Genomic DNA, 20,645 nt, shown 5'->3' with positions numbered 1-20,645 from the left:
GAATTGAAGTTTCTGCTCCGTTAAACCGAGGCTTAGGATATATATTGGGGTGTTGGCAGAAGTCTCTGTCTTTTGATTCTTGTTCTTGGGCACAGAAATTCAAGAGGGATGGAGTGAATAGTGAAGCTGAGCAGCTTGTTCTGTGCAGTCTCAATCCCATCATTTACTGTCACCTTTCCGTGGGCCATGTCACTGTTCCTGATATAACCACCTCACAGAATCCACACAGGTGGGCCCATAACGTACCTTACCTGGAAATCTCAGGGTTCACGTGAAGGTAATGCCCAAACATTGTTGCTCTGGACAGCCAGTTTCAGATCTTCTCCCAGTGCTGAACACATGCTGGGGGGTGTATCTTTGACAGGATCTAATCTGCTGGAGTAATGACAGGAATTAATGCTGCAGAGTGCTATCGAGATTTTTTTAACCTGCTTTTTCCACTATCCTCAAAAAGGCCTAAGTGGAACCACCCGCTGGAACTCGGCAGGACCTGGATGATCTCCTCCTACTGCCAGGTTCTTAAAAGGTACACAAGGGGTCAGATCTTTGTAACTGTCAGTTGGTATTTCCTTTCTGCATTTTGTTTGCTGACTGTAAGTAAGCTAAGCAGGTCGCACTGTCATAAGGAAAGCTTTCTTTTATTCTAATTTGCCCTGATTTGAGGTCCTAACTCTGTCCCTTAATGCTAGAGAAGAAGCTAGAGGAGAAAATGTGTTTATAAAAAAATAGGTGAAAGTAATAAGATACAAGTAGACACTGAGAAAGGTTAAAAATGAAAACTTGTTGAGATCTGAACAGTTCAGCTTCCACGTTTATTCTACAGCTCTCAGAATGTGGTCTTTACACAACACACCACTTGGTTACCTGAACTGGAGTTTCAGCAGAAATGTCAACAGTCTCAAGGTGTTGCAGAGTTGAGTGGTTACATTACCAGCAACCATTGTTCCTGTCCCCCTCTGAGGGCAGTTTCAATCATCCTTTGCTGTTAACTGGTAAATGCATTTGGCTTGGAAAAGGAGGATCAAATCGGCAGTAAAGGCACATAAATGCAAAACCAGACCAATAAAGCTTAAAATTAAACCTTGCTTCAGTGTTAGAAAAGGTTTGTGTGTCCTTTCATTAATTACCTAAATAACAGAACGCCCTTAAGCAATGTTATGGTAGCCACGCCTGGCAAAGGAGAAATTGTTAAGGCAGTGCTTTTCAAAAATGCCAAGTATCCAACTTCTGACCTCAGCCTCTCTGAAATTCAGGCACAGAATGTCTCAGTGTCGCACTGGGTCATGTGACACTGTGTTCTTAGGGTTTTCTGTTCTGGGAATACACTTCTCTCTTACCTACATAAGTTGGTAAACAATGTTACATCACACCAGGGGAGGACGGTTCTGCTCTGCTGTCAGGAGCAGCCTGTTTCATAAAACACAAGACCTTAGACAACAATCTGGGTAGTGCTACCAGTGACAGGGCACTGGTTTATTCACCCTTCTTCCCTGTGTGTGGGATGAGAGAAGAATATATAGTTAATTGCTCAGTCACATAAATGCAGAGGCTCTTTCTCCTGGTCACAACAGGCCATTGCTCACAGCATTGGTGTCAGCACAACATACGGGGGGATCAAAAAGGGCTGAAAGCAGAGGCAGTGCCCCTGCTCAGGAAAGGAAATCAGTGTGTCAGAAAGCACTGCAGGTGAACAGTATGGTCAGGCTGATTTCTGCAGTTTTCCACAATTTGCACTGGAAATCTGAATGAAGATTTTCAAAACTAAATGCACCTTACTTTTCAGAATTAATAATTTCCAGATTGAAATAGCCTGGGCAGAAGTTATTCACAGCTGTCAATGAGCTGCTGACTGGTGGCCAGCAGGCAGAGACTGCAGGATGCTTGATCCTTTGCTTTAATTCCAAGTGTAGCTCAGGGATCCCAGAAGATCTGATGAGAGAGATCAGAGTTTCTACTTTGATTTGAAAATTTCTTGTATCTTAGAGGAGGATGAGATGAAAAACCTGGAGGTCTTTGGAAGTGGAAACCAAAGATTTGTGAAAAAGTTACATGGTAGTTAGACACTTGATTCAGGAAGAAAACGTGGAATAACAATTCTGGTAGGGAAAGGAAGATGGAGAAGGGTGTACAGATAATATGGGAGTGTAAAACAGGTTGTGGAAGAAAGAAGGATAAGGAAAAGAAGGAAAACTCACTAGTACTTTATTAAAAAAAAAGGGGGGGCAAGAAAAAGGGCAAAACTTTCAGTGAAAAAGTTTAGAACTTCTAAACATTTCCCATATTGTAAGGAGTTCCTGCAACCTTCAAATAAATTGCATGCATTGCATTGGTGATCAGAATGGAAAAAGCTACTAGGTGGATTTTTTTTCCTGTTACGATGTGTTTCACAACTCACAATTTAAGAAGGCATGGTCTGATCAGAATATGTGCAAAAGTCATGCCATATCTTCTCCTAGATTGCTCTTTCCATGAGATACAAAATGTCTGCACTGAGAGTGCCCAGTGTTTCTCCTGATCTGGCCTCTAAGGTTTAAGTTCTTGCAGAAAATAACCATAATGAGTGGGCCAATAAACAATCCACAAGGCACAAACCTTTCACCCTTGCCATAAGCAACCACACCCATAGTTAGTTTTTATGAAATACATTAGTGTCACCCTTAAACCAGTCATCTGTAATGGAAAATAATTAAAATTCAGAGCAACATCAAAAGGGTCAAAATGTGTTTCATTGAAACATTTTGGAAAAGCTGCCAGCATTCTGAGAAATTAATTGCTGTATGTGTATTCCTATGGGAAATTATTAAATTAATTGAAAAAGCTATAAATTGACTGATAGCACTTACTATCATAATAAATGAGCATCACAGAGTCAGTTATTAATCAGATTAGAGATTAAATGGGGACGATCTGATAAGAATAGACTGTTTTCACCTAAGGCAGTTCTGTGAAGGAAGCCTCTTCATTTCAATCTTGAACATTATGCACCCAGTCCTAGACAAGCTTCCTGTCAAACAGCCTGTCTGAGTGCAGAAATCCAGATCTGCAAATATCTATGATAAAGAAATTCACACATGTTTTCCACTGCATACAATACATGTTCCTTTTTGCCTGTGGACAGACTACAGGATCAGCTTCTTGGCCCAGTTCCTGCAACAAAACGGGCTAAAAACAGAAAAGAAGTGTCAGGTGCCTGTGTGAGAGGTTATTAATTAATATGATGTCATCCTTTCTGAATGAGCAGGGCTAACACAGAAAAAATAAAAGGAATCCACAGGAAGTGGTTTTATCAGAACCACAAAAAGCTGGTAAGCCATTATTCTCTAGAAATCCTTATTGTAGCTGAACCAGCATGTTTGCTTCTTTTGTGTGGAGTTACTTACTGTACTGGTGATACAATATCCTGCAAATAAATAAACTTTGACCTTGATTTAGCTGCAGCAATTCATTATTTTATCTTGTCAACCCAGCAGAAACATGAATGAAAATTCATTTCACATTCTGAAGCGAAGAATCCTGCTCAGGAAAAGGCCAGGAGTGGAACAGCAGGATGCTGGCAAGCAGGAACCAAGGTATGAGGAGTGCCCAGAGGAAGCTGACACAGCTCCTTGTTACCCTGAGAACACGATGTTGTCCTGCATTGCATTGTTCACATGCCTTCAAAGAGTGAAATGAGGGGCAAGTGTTTTCCACCTTGTCACTTCACAAAACACATATATTTCTTTAGCAATTTACACATGGGTCAGAATGAGTCCTATGTTCACTCTTCCTCAGTATAATAACTGCTTTTGTTAAATTAGAAAATACTAGTATTTAAAACAATATAACCAAGTAGAAAACATATTAATCCCATTTGTACAGCAATACTGAATTGTAAGGACTTGCAAAGGGTAAACACTATGAGTCACTTAATAAAAGTGCTAATCAGATAATGTCTAAAATGCAAATAAAGGCAGAAAATTCAAATAATTTGGCCTTATAAAAATGTGTTTTTAATACACTCAAATTCTGATAATTATCTTTGCTTTATCTAGGAAGTCTCCACTTTTTCAACTCTAATTTTGTTATTTTTGACTCTTTTAACATGAGCAGCTATCTCAGACTTATGATCTATGGAGCTATTTCTATTAGCAAAGTAATTTCATGAAGGAGTAAGGTACTTTTATGAAACGTTTTTTATTTTAAAAATATGTATGAAAAGTTATGATTACCTTAGTGTATCAGGAGTCAAATAGAAAGGCATTTAGTACTTGCAAGTAAACTTTCCAGCTTATTTTCTCCACACAGACTCTATCTCATCTCAGTTTTCCTCTCAGTAAGCTGTGAGCATTTTCCTGCCTTCCCCTTTGATGCTTGGCTTTATTATGCTTCCTCTCAGACAGAGAATTCACCCAGGAAGTCAGTCTCCTCTCTTTGCAGTGGTACCCAAGAAACACACTTGGTCATGTAGCTGTGATTCTTCACCTGCCCTCTTCTTCTGCTTCTAACACTGTTCTGATCATTTCAGGTATATATTCTATAAAGCAACAAAACTGGTTTTACATTTTTCCTGCATAAAAGACTCCTTTTCTATCTACCTGCTTCCCTGTATTATGCAGAAATCTGGTAACTTTACTCTCCGTGTACTTTTCTTTTATGAAAGAAAAAATGTTTACATATCAAATGGGGAAGGGAGTAGAGAGAATGTACCTAATTGCTTGGCCTAAATTTTAATCTTAAAATTTTGGCATAGAATGGATTTTAGGGGTATCTGTTTAGCTGTCCTCTTGAACTTACTACTTGTGCAAATCAAATAGGAAAGTTTTAAAAGGTTCAATTTAGTCTTTTATCCAAAGATAAACTATTATTCATTAAGTTGACTTACTGGTACAGATAACTGTCTTCTCAAGTTTACAAAGGACAGAGAAAAAGATAGGTTGGAAAAGCTGGAAAAGTAAGAAAAAAGAATACTATGCCATGCCAGCAAAAACAAAATGTGTTTTCTTTTTTATAATAAATCACAAACATACAATTAAAACTGTGGTCTTAATCCTGGAAACAGGATATGATTATAAAGACTAAAATTTTTCTAAACAGGACTAACTTGAATTCTCTGTCTTACTAAATAGAATGAAATATTATAGTTTGATAAGTGTACACATAGCTTGCATAAGCCTTATTCACACACACACTTAGTTATACAACTAAAGTTATAGCTTAAATATACTTTTTTACCCTTTGAAACTTTCAGAAAGTTTTGCCTGTTCCCCAACTTGAACATTTTCACAACTATTTCTGAACAATTTCAGTTTACTGCTGCATCTTGACTGTAAAAAGTGCTTTAGAAAGCTTGTGTTTTAAAAATCAGCATCTGCTTGAACACTACTAAGTCATGAATGCACATTCCTTTTACTTAAATTTTCTATAACTTTGCTTCCTCGGAATGTAAAGTCAGCATTACACTTGATTCACAGGTGTCTATTTTAGGAACAATCATAAATATAAGATGAGCTTGGGGTCCTACTTAAGGAACAGTAAGGAAAGAACACACTTTTTTCCTTGCAAAAATTAAATAAAGCCATGCCCACAATGCATATAAAGAGACAACATTCTTGGGGAACACAGTGACCACATGCACTATTCTGAGGTAATTCTGTGATCCTCGGCAAGAGTTTTTATTTCACAATAATATAACTCATTCCACTCGATGCCCTTGTAACTTCTGTGGTTGTGCAGCTGAATTAAAAACATGAAAAGAGCGTGAACTGTTAGTGCCATCTTAGTGCCACAAGTACCAGCTACTGTCTCCTGCTTATGTCTCCAGGGTCGCTGATCTACCACTCTGCAGTTTTGTAAGTGGCATTTTCCCTAAGGACCATGAAATATAAATATACAGGCTGGAAAACAGTGCATGAGAGAGGAGGAGGAGGTGAAGCTGTGAGGTAGCTACAGACACTTTTGCTCCACTGCCTGTCCCACAGGGCCTGAAGCAGGTTGTGGGCTGGGTTAGCTGGACTTCCACATTGTGGAAACTGAGCCTTCAGGAGCAGATAGATCAAACCTGAAAGCAAACAGCAATCCCAAAACATTGTGCAGTTCATGATCACATTATCTAGTCCAACATCCTGTATAAACTGGCAATTCAAGTTTTATGCACATAAAACTTTTTATTAAAGCCCAAATCTTGTTGGTCTGACTGAAGCACAGCTTGTGTTTTCACTAAAACTTATCTTCCAGAACTGCATCCAGTCTCCCTTAGAAAACATTGAGAGTACCAATGCCACGAGGAATTTTTTTCAGAGATTCTCTAGTTTTACCTGTTAGACATTTGATCCTGTTACATCTTTCTTCACTAAAGAGCTGTTCAGTACCCAGTATTGTCTTCTTGACAAGAAACTCTTGCTCTTTTCCTTTCTTGCTCTTGCTGTCCAGAGTTAACTGTGAAAAGTAAGACTTGATGAGGGAGTCCCGCACTTTTGAAGGGATGTTTATAAAGAAGTCCAGTTTTTCTCAACTCAGAAGAACCTTACATCAGAGATTTTTGTGTTTTCTTGCCTAGTTTGTTTGGTTTGGGTAGTTCTTTTTTAAAAATTTTTAGTAAAACATTGGTGTAAGAGCTGTAAAAAATCTCTGTCTCCTTGGCATTTACTCGGGATCTTATATCCTTGGCTCTATTACAGCAACTGTTTCTTTCCTGCTTCATCTCACTATTGCTACTCCTGCTGTTCCACTTGCACTCACTTCCACCAGCTAATGGCCAAATCTTGTTTTCAAGCATCTGTCCCCTGGGAAACTTTTTTGAATATGGGGTTTAGCATCTGCTCAAGCCTTGCCATCTGGCTGGAGGGGGTGGGGATGGCTCCTGCTTTTTTTTTTGTGGTGGGCTGGAGAGATTACTGAGCTCATGGCTACATAGAGGAGCTTAGTGCCTTCCTTACACCCATTCTGAACAAAATTTCAGCAAAGTTTACAGTAGAGGTGAAGCCAACTCCCAGCTGACTAAAGGGGATTAAAGGGAGCTGTGAAACCATCAGGTGGGCATGCTGTGGCATCCTGCTCTCCTGGTTTGATTCCGCAGGGTTCCGTCCCCCACTCATCTGAGTCGCCTCCCGGGACACCTCCCGCCGTTTGAGGGGCTCCGTTCTCCCACAGTGGTCTGAGGTTGTCTGCATTGTGTACGTGTAGCATTCCTGCACAAGAGAGAGCAGAGGAAATTCATTGCATCGTGATCCATCATAACATTTATGATGTTACAATAAATAAGACACTGTTCTGGTGTCACCTTGGGGGGTTCACACCTTGAGGTGCCCCTGTCGGGGAGTCCCGGGGCCGTTTTGGAGGTGTGGGGGAAAACCCGGGCTGGATTTCTCCGGAGTACGGAATGGAGTAAAAAACCCAGACTGGATTTTTCCAAAGTACAGAATTGATTGGAAAACCCGGGCTGGATTTCTCCAAAGTACAGAATTGATTGGAAAACCCGGGTTGGATTTCTCCAAGGTACAGAATGGATTGGAAAACCCGGGCTGGATTTCTCCCAAGTACGGAACGGATTGGAAAACCCGAGCTGGATTTTTCTGGAGTACGGAATTGGGGGGGAGGGGGGGGGAAACCCGGAGTGGATTTTTCCGGAGACTGGATTAAAAAAAAAAAATTTAAAAAAAAAAAAAAAATGAAGCGTTGGACTTGATGATCTCAGAGATCCTTTCCAACCCGGCTGATTCTATGATCATAGAGACTAAAATGGGGTTCAGTATTTTATGGAAAAAAAATCAAGTCAACAAACTGTATAAGAAATTAAGTCTCCTTCTCTTAACGCTATTAAAAAAGTTTTCTGACAAAATTTTCGTGGTTTTTGTCTTTTTTCCTAAAACCAGCACAGCTTGCACCCCGCACCCAGGATGAAGTGAACCCAATGCCCCCACGCATCCCTCCTTCCTCGCCGAGCCGCCCGAGCCCCTCCGAAAGCGAAGGGAGGGATTTTCGCTAAAACAACGGAATCGCTCCGGACGTTTGCCGGCCCGGGGGTGGGGTTGGGTTCGGTTCAGCTCGGGAGGAGCGGGTGGTGCGGGCGGGCGGCCGGTGCCGGACGGCGGCTCCCGCGACGGGGCCGTTCGTGGGGCACCGCAGCTCCCGAGGCGCCCCGGGCTGTGCGGTCGGTCCAGCCGGGTCCGGACCGCAGCTCCCGAGGCGCCCCGGGTCGTGTGGTTGGCCGGCTGGGACTGCCCCTCCCGCGGCGCCCCGGCCTGTTCGGCCGGGACTGCGTCTCCCGCGACTGCACCTCCCGCGGCTGCCCGGTTTGTGCTGCCGGCCGGGACTGGACTTTCCGCGGCGCCCCGGCTTGTTCGGCCGGGACTGCATCTCCCGGGGCTCCCCGCGGCGGGGCGGGGCGGGCCGTGCGGCGGAAGAGGCGTCGCTCCCGTCGGCGGCGGGGGCAGCTCTATCCGGGCCCTTGGCGCTCTCCCTTCCTTTCGCGCCGGCGGCCGCTGGAGGCGGCGGGTCCATGTGCGCTCGGCGCGGCCGCGGCCCCTGCCCTCCGCCCCCCGCGCTGCCCCCGCCATGGACCCCAGCGGCATCATCGAGGCCCTGCGCGGCACCATGGACCCGGCGCTGCGCGAAGCCGCCGAGCGGCAGCTCAACGAGGTGAGGGCGCCGCCGGGCCTGGGCCGGGGCCGCGGCGCTGGGGAGCGGGGCCGGGGCCGGCCCGGGAGAGGGGGAGCGGGGTGGGGGCGCAGAAGGACCCCCCCGTTCCGTCCCGCCGCGCCCCCGGGCCCTTCCCGCCGGCCGTGTCCCGGCGGGCGCGGGCCGGGCCCGGCGCGCATTGTCCCCGCACATGGCAGCGGGGCCGGGCGGGGCTGCTCGGGCCGGGGGGCAGCGGCGGAGAGCGGCCGAGGCCTCCGTGCCTCTCCTGGCGGGAACGATTCTTCTCCATTGTCCTGCCGCTCGGCCGGGAAAAGGGCGATCGGCGGGGGGATGTAAACCCGGCCTTGGTGCAGGCCCGCGGTGGCTCCGGCTGGACCCAGCCCTGCCTGGGACTGTCCGAGGGACATCGGCCTGGGCGTGCGGAAGGCAGGAATTTGTCAGCGGGGAAGGAGGTAGCGAGGTCGGCATCACTTTACGAGCAGCGCAGCCCGAAAGAGTGGCCTGGGCTGAGTTCGGAATCAAATGTGGCAGCCTGGCAGTGTTCGGTGTTCCAGGTCCCCTGGACTGCGGGTTCGGCTGGGCTGCCGAGGTGGGTGTGCTTTCTGGGAGTATGTGGACGCGTGTCCAGGGGAAAGACAGGGTTCCCAGCCCAGGTATGTCATGCTTTTAGGCTGCATTCATGTGTCAAACCGGGATATAACAAAACCAGCAGGTCCTAGTTCCACGGGCTTTAGTTTTGGAAGAAGATTGTATTTTTTTTCCACTTAACCTCACCTGGCAGGGGAAAAACTTTATTGATAAGACACAGCCATGGGACTTTTAGACATTTGGAGAAAACAAAAGATATTCTAGTGTTTGACTCAGAGAAAAGGTGGTCTCTTGATGAAGGAGGTGAAGGATAAACCTGCGTGGCAGCTCATGTGGTGCCTGTAGTTGGCCTTTTCCACAAGCATTTTTCTTTGTTGCTCTTAAGCAGACTTTGGCCCTGATGATACTAATTTAATGCAACAGATGTTCAGCAGAGCTTAGATAAAGGTGGGCCAAATGTTCTGCTGGGAGTGGAGAAACTTTCAAAAACTGAAAGTATGGCTTGTCAGATTATGAAAAAGTGTAATTAAGCCAAACTCTTGCATGTCATTTAATAAGTGAATGGAAAATAAATATTGGATACATTTGAAATAGATAGCGGTAAAACTGCTCAATGATTAATTGAGGTTTATATAAAGCAATTGCTGTCTTTTCCATATACTGTGTTTAAAAGAATGTTAGTGTTTGTTACTTAAATCCAAAATTAAAATAATGTAGTGGCCTATAAAGACAGTAATATCAATGAAATCTTAAGCTGGCCCCAAAGTGCGTTTTTTGCATGTTCAATGTGTGTCTGTATATGGTAACTCACTTGAAATCTAGTTATTTTCTGCAGGTACTGAGTTGCTGAAGGTGCAGGAAATTACCTTCACTGCCAGTCGAGGTCTTCAGCAAATGGCAAACTCTTGCATGAAGGATCGTGCTCGCAGGCAACTGGCTTTTGTGTGCCCTTTGGAATCAGAACTCCATGGTCTGTGGTGTACTATACAAGTGCTAAATTGGCATAAAATCCAAATATCTGTGCCCCTTTAAAAACACCAGATGTTACTGAACCAGCGTGTAAGAGTTTGTTGTTGTTGTTGGAAATGTGGCATCACTAATCTTTCACAGATATTTTGTGATAAAAAAATTTGCTAAACCCTAAATCTGCAAGCGTTTGTACATTCATATAGCTTTAGTTGCATGCGTGGTCTTGGTTTTGCATAGGTTTGTTGAAGTTAGTCATGCATTTGCTTGCAGGATACTGGTTTAAATTTGTTGAATGTTAGGGCAATTCTGTTACCAGTTAATACTTTATTACAGGTATGGTGGTCTCCTGCCCTGTAAAGATGAGATTGTAACAGAGGTGCACACTATTCTTGCACATGGCCGGGCTGCACAAGTATTTTTATAGTTTAATAGTTGTCCTTGGTTGACCTTTTAGTTTACCTTTAATTTGTCAGAAGGGCCTCTGTTGAGCTGATGAGTCTGGTTTTCAGCGGGATGGTCATTTTACCTTACCAGAAAAGAAGGTGGTTCAGTCAGTAATTGATATTCCTGATTATCGGAAGAGTTAAGTATCTAGATCTGTCTTCATCATACCCTATCAATCAACAAAGTTTCCACTGACTGGAGAAGGGGTGCATGGTTCTGGATTTGTCCAGGCTATGTTATTTTTCTTTTGACCTTGGCTAAGTCATGAATTGTTCTATGCTTAATTTCTTCTTTCACTAAGTTTTATCAGTTTATGTTGCCTGCACGTAAAATGCTGTGAGCACTTTTAAGAGTTGAGATAATATTACAAAGCAGGTATTCCAGTCTCTTTGGCGTTGCTTTTCTCACTGTGAAAAGAAGTTATTGGGAATGAGACCACTAGCTCTTGTGTCCAACAGCTTCTCTCATTCTGGAATTTTCAGCTGATGAGGCACCTTGAGTGTTCACCCATTTCTGTCCCTGTCTTAGAGGGGAAAGCTGTGTTTTACCAGGGCTTAGAGCCAGACTCTTCAAGTAAGCTACTGGAAAGCAGCAAGATGTTGCTGCCTTTTGAGAAACAGTCTTTGTACTGTGTGTAAAAAGTGTTTCTCAGAAATGGTGATGAAAATAGATACTTTAACTATGCAGCTATGGAATGACACTGAAAATAATACACAGTGTTGTTTTATCTTTTAATATCAACATATTTATGAAGGTGCAGTTGCTAGATATTATTTTCCTTGCAGGTTTCTTCTTTGTAGTTCCAGGGAATTTATGACTTAACTGTGATGTATGTCTTGTAAGTTTCTGAGATTAACCTTGTTGCGTGAGCTATTAGTATATCTTTTTAGACTAACAACCCAATTTTTGTGTCTGAAAATGTTTAGGGAAAAAAAAAGAGCAATGCCCTATAACTCACCATTTTTTTTTTAAGTCAAAACCTAACAGAGTTTGTTTAGAAAAACATTATTCTGATGCTGTACTGAGAAGTGCCTTTCAGAAGTTATGTTTAGCTTTTTTATGTTCTGATATTAGTGACAGGGAAAGGCAAAAAAAGAAATCTTGTTGACTGGTCACCGTAGCCATCAGTTTAACAAAATGCAGCTGGGCCTAGTTCAGTGCCTTTCACTGCCTGCTTAATAGATACAAATGTCATAACGATGGAATGGTTATATTAAATGCCTGGACTCTAAACTACTGAGAGTTTTGGAGTGAAAGGTTATCAAAGGGGAAAAAGGAAGCTGCTTCTTACACAGTGCCTTTGAGACAGAGCTTTCCAAATGCTGAAATGCTATGGATGCTTTAGGCCAGGTGATTATAGTGTTACCCCATCGTTAATTTTTTGTTAACCTTTTCTAACTTGGTCTTCATGTGTAACACCTGTGACTATATTGCAGTGTGAGAACAAGAGCAGAGTTTGAATTTCCTGGCTTTGATTATCAGATCATGAGTTCTCTTTTGAAGTCGTTAGTGTGACATTTTGCCCAAAGTATTTAGTTATTTTCATTTCCCTTATACAGATGGAAGCCATCTATGTATTTTGGGGTGTGCTAGATGAGAGATGCTTTGGGAAAGGCTGTTTTTAAGCTGCGTGTGGCAAGGCTGGTCCAACACCAGGAATCCCCTTGGGGGCAGTAAGGAACCAAGGGAGACTTGTCTTCATTATGGAGAAGTTACGTTCCTGATGCAAGTTCCCCATCACAAGGTAAAATCCGAGCAGACAGGGCCACTTGCCACTTTCTCATGACTTAGCAAATAGTTACTGTGTGTGCTTAGCAAGCCTCTGCTTGGAGCACATTCCTTTTTCCGAGCAAATAGTCTTCCGAACTTGCAGCCAATATTGTGATGAAATGAGCATTAGGGGAGGTTTGCAAGATCTGATAAGTGCGTGTGTATCTTTTGTGGACATCCAACTAGGTTTGCATATACATTGTAGCTGCAGAAGAGGTGGCAGAACTGGCTTGTAAAAACCTCAGGTCAGAATGATTTCCACACCTGCTGAGTTCTTAAAAAAAGAATTGATAGAGTGCTACAGGGCAGTTTGATGATTTAGCGTGGCCTTACAGTTCCTGACCTTACCTTTCTATAAAAAAACCCACCAGTTTCAGCTCAGTATAATAGTTATGTGCACCCAGTCCTGTTGTGGCTAAGATCAAAAATTGCATGCAGATTTTTTTCAGAATTGGAATGATGGAGATGCATTGCATCTATATTTTTTTCAGCTACTTCACTTTAAAAATGTTGGCCTTTATTCACATGTGCTACTCTGAATAGCTATATAAATAACCTGAGGTTCTAGTTCAGCAACCTATAGTAAGTATTGTCCTTCTGTTTTGCTTTTTTGGCAACAGTAAAGGAGGTACCTATTGTAATGTGCCTGTTATGGTATGTCAAATTCCTGATGTCTGAGAAGAATGCGTGGAGGTCTTTTTACCCAAGATGAAACCTGTTTTTATCATTTAGTGACATACAGGCTTTGTGTGAGATATGAATAGTTCTGGTATTAAAGATGAATGTAACTTACTTTATCGAGTATCATTACTGGAGGAAAAGTGCTTTTCTGTGTTGTAATTAGCTGTCAATAGTTCATATACCATGAACTGGTCTCTTTAATGTTAACTTCAAACTTCATTTCTGTTTTAGGTTATGTGTCTGGTATGTCACTGTTCTCGAAAGTCTGTTTTAGCACATGTCTAGCAAACCAACTCTGCTAGGAAAAACTGCAGAGGAATATGCAGAATGATTGTATGTTCTGGAACAGTGATTGATATTAACAGACAGTGGTGCAAGGTTTGTGGTCTGATAGAACACATTCCTCAGCTAGCCAGGCTGCATAGCAAAGATTGCTCTTGGGAAAAGTCCCTGAATTCTCTGGCTCTTAGACAGCAAAGTCATACCAGTGACATGGCATGTTGGACGATTTGTAAAGGGGGAAGGACTCGAGATGAGTTTTGCTTTTGTTTTTCTTTAAATGTTGAGTTACATGTTGGAAAACTGACTTTGTGACAGAACTACTTTTTAAAAAATATCACTGTAGTTCTCTAAGGTTAATATTTATTTTTAAAGGGTATTTTTAAACAGAGAGCAAGAGAATAAAAGACAAAGTTTTACCCAAGTCAGAACTTTAAGGTACTAGAAATTGTTTCTGTGCTCCAGGCAGTTTAGAGTATGTGATATCCTGATTTCCCAATGCCAGAGCTGTGGGACCTGTGTGTAGAATGATAGTTCTTGCCAGTGGCTCTCACTGAAGTGGCATCAGTGCACCTGATTCTTCTGGAGACTGGGGTGTGCATGGGCCAGCAGAATCCTCTGCATTCAGATAATTCCTTGGTAGGCCTTTAATTAATCTTCATTTGTAGCTTACCTTTAGTATAGTGAAGTGTTCTGGTTAATTACGTGCGCTAAACCCAAAAGCAAGTATATCTGTATATTTTTATAAAATACACATATGTACAATGTACCATATTTTTATAGAATATGTACCTAAAATAGGTGTTTTTTTAGTATGGTTGGGTTTTTTTAGCAGTGCTGTCAGTGAAGAGGAGCATGCTGTCCTGAGAGGCAGCCCTCTTTGGGGAGTAAAATTATTGAAGATGAAAAGAGCTGAAATGGATGTGGGTTCAGTATTTTTTAATGATATAGATACAAAAAGACACCTGTGTGGGGTCTTATTTTAGGTTCAGGGCTTTTTTTCCAGGTACCAGTAAAACATTGGATGTTCTTTTTAAGAGTAAAGCAGAGCAAGGGAGCAAGTGACCAGTTACTGTAGTACCTGGGATTTCACCAGTCAGTACACACTTGTCTTCATGGAAATGTCCTTACTTCTCCCTACATTTTACCTTCTCTGGAATCACCTTCCTTTCAGTGGCTTGGGGAAAGGAGGTCATTGTAAAGAGTGTGGAGTTCCTTTCTTTTCCATTTAGAATGCATAGAAGTGTTAATGTAGCTCTGTGTGAATTTGGGTATTAACTGAATGGATTAAGAGGAGGCTTTGATTGGCAAGTACAAGGTATTTTACTTGTGCTACCTTATATTAAAAGCACAGATTATATCTGGTCTGAATCTGCTTTGAACCACTAAACCTGATAAAGTAGCTCATCCTCAAGGCTGGTGTCTGATGCTTCAGATGTTAATAAGGATGATACTTGTAAGATTTAAAAAAACCCAAAAAACAAAGAAAACCCAAAAAACAGATAATGGTATAGGTAAGATAATGTTTTGATCCTGTCCTTTAAAACTATTTATAGTTCAAAGTGAAAATGTATTAATTCCACATACTAATATAATTTATATTTCTAAGGAGCTTCTGTAGCTTGCTATAGGACAGACTCAGTCCTGTTTTTTTAAAATGAAGAAAGGATTGTTCTTTGGTATTTTATTAAATTTCTGTGTGTGGCAGTTTGATACACTGCTGTCTATTTTTTGTTGCTTTTAAGACATGAGATTCTTTTAATTCCATTTCTTTTGTTTTTCCCATTAGTTTCATGATACTTCTTCAGCCTTTCCATATTTGTTACTGAAATTACTAGTTCTTATTAAAACAACAGTGGTCATTTATCATGGAAAAGCGAAAGGAATCCTTCTTATTTTGACTTTGCAAACATGAAATGCAGCGTGAGATTTCGCTATAGAAAAGGTATCTGTTAAATTTATAGCCCTTGTGGAAAGACAGCAGTTGGCTCCTTTAAGTCCATTTTATGCAGACTGATATGACCTTATCTGTAGGTGAGTTAAAGGTTGTCGAAACTGAAAGCTTTCTTCAAGTTCATAGCACGTTAAGTACAGGAGCACTTCCGCTGACATTAATGTTAAACATCTAATTGAGTGCTGTGCTGAAATAGGCTCTGATGTCATTTGGTATGTGTTGTGTCTATTAATGTGACTTAAGAAAAGAAGGAAGGAACTTCACGGACCTGGAGCTGTAGTAGAAATAAAACCTGACAAGTAAATCTTATTTTAAATGTATTTATTCAGCCATTTCTTGACAATTGAAAACTAGTGCTGCCTTTTTTTTTTTTTTCTCATTTGAAAGTGTATTTGCTTCTTCTTCAGGACTTTGGGGATACCAGAGGCACGTGGGTCAGAAAGACGGGTGCTCATATTGCAGTGTCACTTACTCCCAGTTCATCAAATCACACTCTGCAAATAAACATTTGGCTTGGAGCAGGTGCCCGTGTTGCTTCTGGGTGTTCCGGAGCCTGTGGATTTGTAGTGCACAGGATGAATGTGTTCAACAGTGTTTTAACATTTTGGGGAGGTTCTTACATCAGGTTCATTCTTCATTTAAAATCTGTTTTAAATAACAGGAGATAGAAAACAAGCTATACTAAATCAAATCTTAGTGCAAATGTCATGCCCCAGGCTGTCCCTTCTACACTTGCTTATACTGGAACATACAGGAGATACTTGCTAGGGAAAAGCTGGAGAGAAGATTCTGATGCTGTAGGAGTGAGCTGAGCAGTGTTACACACTTTGGAGGAAGGTTGACATAATTTCATATTGTCAAAAGAGCTTTTGTTCCTCTTAAAAGAATAGAAAGACAATTCCTGGTTATTTCTCTTTATGATATTGATTTGCTGCAATATCTGAGACAGCCATTTGTTTCTGATAAATAAATACTGTAATTTCGATGATTCTCAAAGTATTCACTTGCTTGCCTTATGTAGGGAGTAATAAACTGAGTAACAAGTAGGTAAGAGGTGTTCTCCTAGGAGTTTAACAGGTTAAATTATGTGGGTCTATGCAGTTGTCTTTGATAGGGGAGCTGCAAAGAACATAGGAAACAATACTGACATGTAAGTGAAGATAAAACAGAAATATATCTTGGCAATTTGAATCATGGAGTAATTAGGTTAGAAGGGAACTGTGCAGATATCTGGTCAAGCCCCAAGCAAAGCTGTTTGGAAGTTAGATTATGTAAATTGGGACTTGTCCAACTGAATATCTCACAGAATAAAGTCCCACAGCCTCTGTGGACAGGAGTTTCAGACTTTGGCCTCCCTTGGGAATTTTTTTCATATGTGTAAAATAGAGATTTCCCACTGTAACTCATGTCCATTGACTCTTAACCTTGAGAAAAATTGTGTTGGCTTTCAGTTAAAAAAAGTAGAGTTAATTTTTAAGGATTGCAATTCACTTCTGCCAGCAAAATTAATTTAATGTCTCGAGTTCTTGTTGCTTGGGAAAGATGGGTAAAGGATGCCGTATTAATGTTAAGGTTTGTTTCCTCGTATTGAAAATACAGTATGGTATTTATTGCATCAGTGAAATTTCTCATTATTGTAAGAAAACAAACATGTTTTGTTTTCTTTGTAAGTGAACTCTTGCAAATCCTTGGTAAGTTGTTACTCTGGAGATGTGTCCCTGTTTGAGTCTCCCTGCTATTGGTTTGCTTTTGTGTGGGTCTGCAGACAGTGCAGCAGTGGTCCCTTGAAGCTGGTTTTTCAGAAAGATAGAACTGAGTTGGACAGGCTTGCTTAAAGTTGGGCTTAGTTTTAAAACATTGTTACCATCTGTTTCTTAGCTTATTGTATAATGAATTCATACCTTGCTAAAGGTCACTGTAAACTTGCTGCACTTGGGTTTTTCTGGCTATTTAGGTGGTCTTGTTTCAAGTGTTTGTTCCGAATGGGGAACATGTTTGGTGACTGTGAAAGGCTGATTCCTGGAGCCTGTTCAGTGGTTTCTTCAACTCTGTTACCTTAAACGGTAGGATTTTTCCTCCCCCGTGCTGTCTTCAAAATACAGTGAGCACAAAACTTTGGAATGCTTTGGCTGATTTGCTGACTCCTGTGAAACTGTCTGAGTTGCTGGTATCCTATTGATTGCATTACATCATTATAAAGATATTGTAAAACCTAATGGGAGTATTCTAAAACTTAAGAAACTATGACTTAATAGTACTCTTTTTTTTTTTTTTTCCCTCTCTTCAGGCTCATAAGTCAGTGAACTTTGTTTCAACCCTGCTTCAGATCACTATGTCCGAGCAACTGGATTTACCAGTGAGACAGGCAGGCAAGTTTCTGAGGGTTTTTTTCTTTGTATCTACTTCAGTGGTGCATACACACAAGTACACATGCAGATACTGTTAAAGAATTCTAATGGTTTTAATCTCAAACGCTCAAAAATTGGGAGCTGCTCGAGTTACAGTCATCATGAGCTATTATCTGGCACCATACTCTGAATAGAGAAGACAGAAAGAAAAGGTGTCTGGCTCTTGAGTGATTGTTCCCCTTTATCTCTAGTGAATAATGGTCTTTGGGGGAACAGAAAGGTTTATGATGTTCATACACTTGGTCCAAGGAGGTAATTTAACCTCGTACTGATAGTGCTAATGTTTTCAGCATATTGAGTGGAAGAAAACAAATCATGTCTCTTGGAACCCTGCTTATTTGCACGGGAGCCATCAGTAAAATTGGATGTTGAATACTGACAACTCCAGACACCATCTTAAAGCTTCTATAAGTACTTGATAGAGGTTTTTAAAATGATACTTCAGAGTTTTTTCTGACTGGTCAGGAAGTGTGACCTTGATCCACTTGGATTTTCCACGTAGCAGACTGCTCTAAGTTGTAGCATAAGCTTAACTTGCATTTTTATCGTATTGTTTGGGGGTGCCATTCAGATGATGACTCAAAAAGGTTACTGCTTAACATGTACAAAATGCAATAAAAGGGGAAGGTTTGCAAACAACCTCTGAAATTTCATCCTCCTCCATGTAAACCAATTAAAACCCAAAGTGTTCTGTGGAGAGTGGGGATGTCTCATACAAGGCACAGCTTACAAACAGCATGTGTTTGCAAAGCAATTAATGGCATGATAAATCCACTGAGGGCAGACTGAAGTCTGCATCACTTCAGTCTTGTAATAGCACAGATCTGCTGAGTGTCCCTTAACCTCTGCAGGCACTTTCAGAAACCCTTTGGTTTCTGAATCTTCAAAAGGTGCATATGAGATTCAGGCTTTATGGATTTGTATGTAGAATTAGATTAATAGTAACTGTTATTAGTTTGCCATTTGAGATTTCCTGTTGCATTTTTAGAAGTACTTTTCTGAGTGCAGTAATTTATATTCTGCTGCACAAGCAGTTTGGGTTTGGTTGTCAAATGGTAAATGGAGGCATTTGTGCCAGCAGCCTGATTGCTACAAATTGATGTGGCCCATAACCTTGGTATAAAGGAGCTCTGTTTCTCTTTAGCATTCACTCATCTATCACAAACTTAATTAGATTTTTTTTTTTTTTGCTTACGGGGGATGTTTGAGGTCATCATTAGCAGTGATTAGCTTTGTTTTAATGGAAATACTGAGAAAATAATTATAAAGGATTTTTCAGAAGCGTGTTGCTAAAATGTTCCACAACTGTCTGGATCACAGATAGAAGCAATACTTTTAAGTATTTTTATACGAAAACACATTCTTTACGGAACTAAAAATACATCACAGTAAATGGGTAAAAGAGTATCAACTTAGTAAATTATTATGTATTTCTCCTACTCAGAAATGGTCAATGATTTAGTAGTTTCCATCAGTTTTGTTTTAATAAAGATTTGTTTGCAAGATGTGTGTTTGTTTTGTACTTCGAATGGCTGTCAGCTGATTTGCCACTTTCGTCTCACAGGGGTTATCTACTTGAAAAATATGATAACCCAGTATTGGCCAGATCGTGAAACTGCACCAGGAGAGATCCCACCTTACTCCATCCCAGAAGAAGATAGACATTGTATTCGTGAGAATATTGTAGAAGCCATTATCCACTCTCCTGAGCTGATCAGGTGAGCAGTTTTAGCCTCTCTGTGAATTGCCTGTGGATTCTGACTGTTGGGTGCTAAGCATCATTGTCATACACTGTGTATCCCAAGCATAGAGTTAATGTAGATGGAACAACAGTTTTTAACCTTTGTGGCATATAGAAATTTAAGGTTCCTGAAATGGAGACTATTAAGCAGAAAGTACAGAACATAAATGTTCCGAACAAAGCTTCAAGTTAAGTCTAAGTATGGACAATATTCACTGTTTAAACACTACAAGAATATTACTGAAATAATAGTAGTAACTGAAATTTAATTATTGTGCCTTTGATTTCTAGAGTACAACTTACTACTTGCATTCACCATATTATCAAGTATGACTATCCTAGTCGCTGGACTGCAGTTGTGGAGAAAATTGGATTTTATCTCCAGTCTGACAACAGTGCTTGTTGGCTTGGAATTCTTCTTTGTCTTTATCAACTCGTGAAGAACTATGAGTAAGTTCTTTCTACCATAAAACTCAGCAGAATTATTATATTGGTTTGTATTCTTTGTTTTCTCTGTGTATATTGTAACCATATAGAATTGTCTGTGGGACTGCACAAAGGTGATGGAAGTCTAATTTGAGCAAAGATTCTTAAATGCTTGCTATGCAGATGTTGACTCATGTATCTTCTCCACTAAAATTACAGAAAAATTGCCTTCATTAAAGGTTTGAGATCAGAAAAAAAGAGAGTGTTTTAAAGCCTTCATTTGGTAGTTGTTTTTTATGGATTGATAGCAGTAGGGAAGTCTGCTCAAAATCATGATTTTTGCAGACAGTTATTATCTAAAACCAGGTTTAAACAATTTGCGCTCAAGTATTCGCTGACAATAAACATATGAAAGTTTCAAAGAGTGTAATCTTGAATGTCAGGAAACTCAGAATTAGTTGACTGTCTTTGGAATGATGACTTTGATAGCCTCATCCAACCCATCAGGATACTTTTATCAAAGCCCACTGTGCTCTTATATCAAGGCATTGGGCTGGGATACGTGAATGTTCTTGGCTCAGTATCTGTGTCTGCTCAGAGCTTTAAAGTTAGTGTTGCACTTTGAGAAGCCGTGTGGGGTTTGGCTGCTGCTGCTGCATGGATAGGAAGCTCATTTGAGCTGGGTCACAGAAAAGTACAGTCCTGGAGCCAGGGAATTGTAGTAGTGGAACTGATGGAATCCCAGCTTACTCTTTTGAAGCACTGGTGT

General features: G+C 41.0%; 1 protein-coding gene across 1 annotated transcript in view; it reads left to right on the top strand.

The window, feature by feature from the left end:
* The first annotated feature begins 8,090 nt into the window (after positions 1-8,090).
* IPO7 (importin 7) overlaps positions 8,091-20,645 on the top strand; it is a 35,525-nt gene continuing 22,970 nt past the window's right edge. The window contains exons 1-4 of the mRNA XM_027651283.1: positions 8,091-8,616; positions 17,589-17,670; positions 19,274-19,427; positions 19,742-19,900. Of these exons, the coding sequence (XP_027507084.1) occupies positions 8,533-8,616; positions 17,589-17,670; positions 19,274-19,427; positions 19,742-19,900 (479 nt within the window). The 5' untranslated portion in view covers positions 8,091-8,532. The remainder of the gene's footprint in view (positions 8,617-17,588; positions 17,671-19,273; positions 19,428-19,741; positions 19,901-20,645) is intronic.

This window comes from Corapipo altera, unplaced genomic scaffold, assembly GCF_003945725.1.
Source record: "Corapipo altera isolate COAL_440 unplaced genomic scaffold, ASM394572v1 78, whole genome shotgun sequence".
NCBI classification, from domain to species: Eukaryota; Metazoa; Chordata; class Aves; order Passeriformes; family Pipridae; genus Corapipo; species Corapipo altera.
Note: the sequence above shows the minus strand (reverse complement) of the source record. Positions and strands in the feature narration are given on the sequence as shown.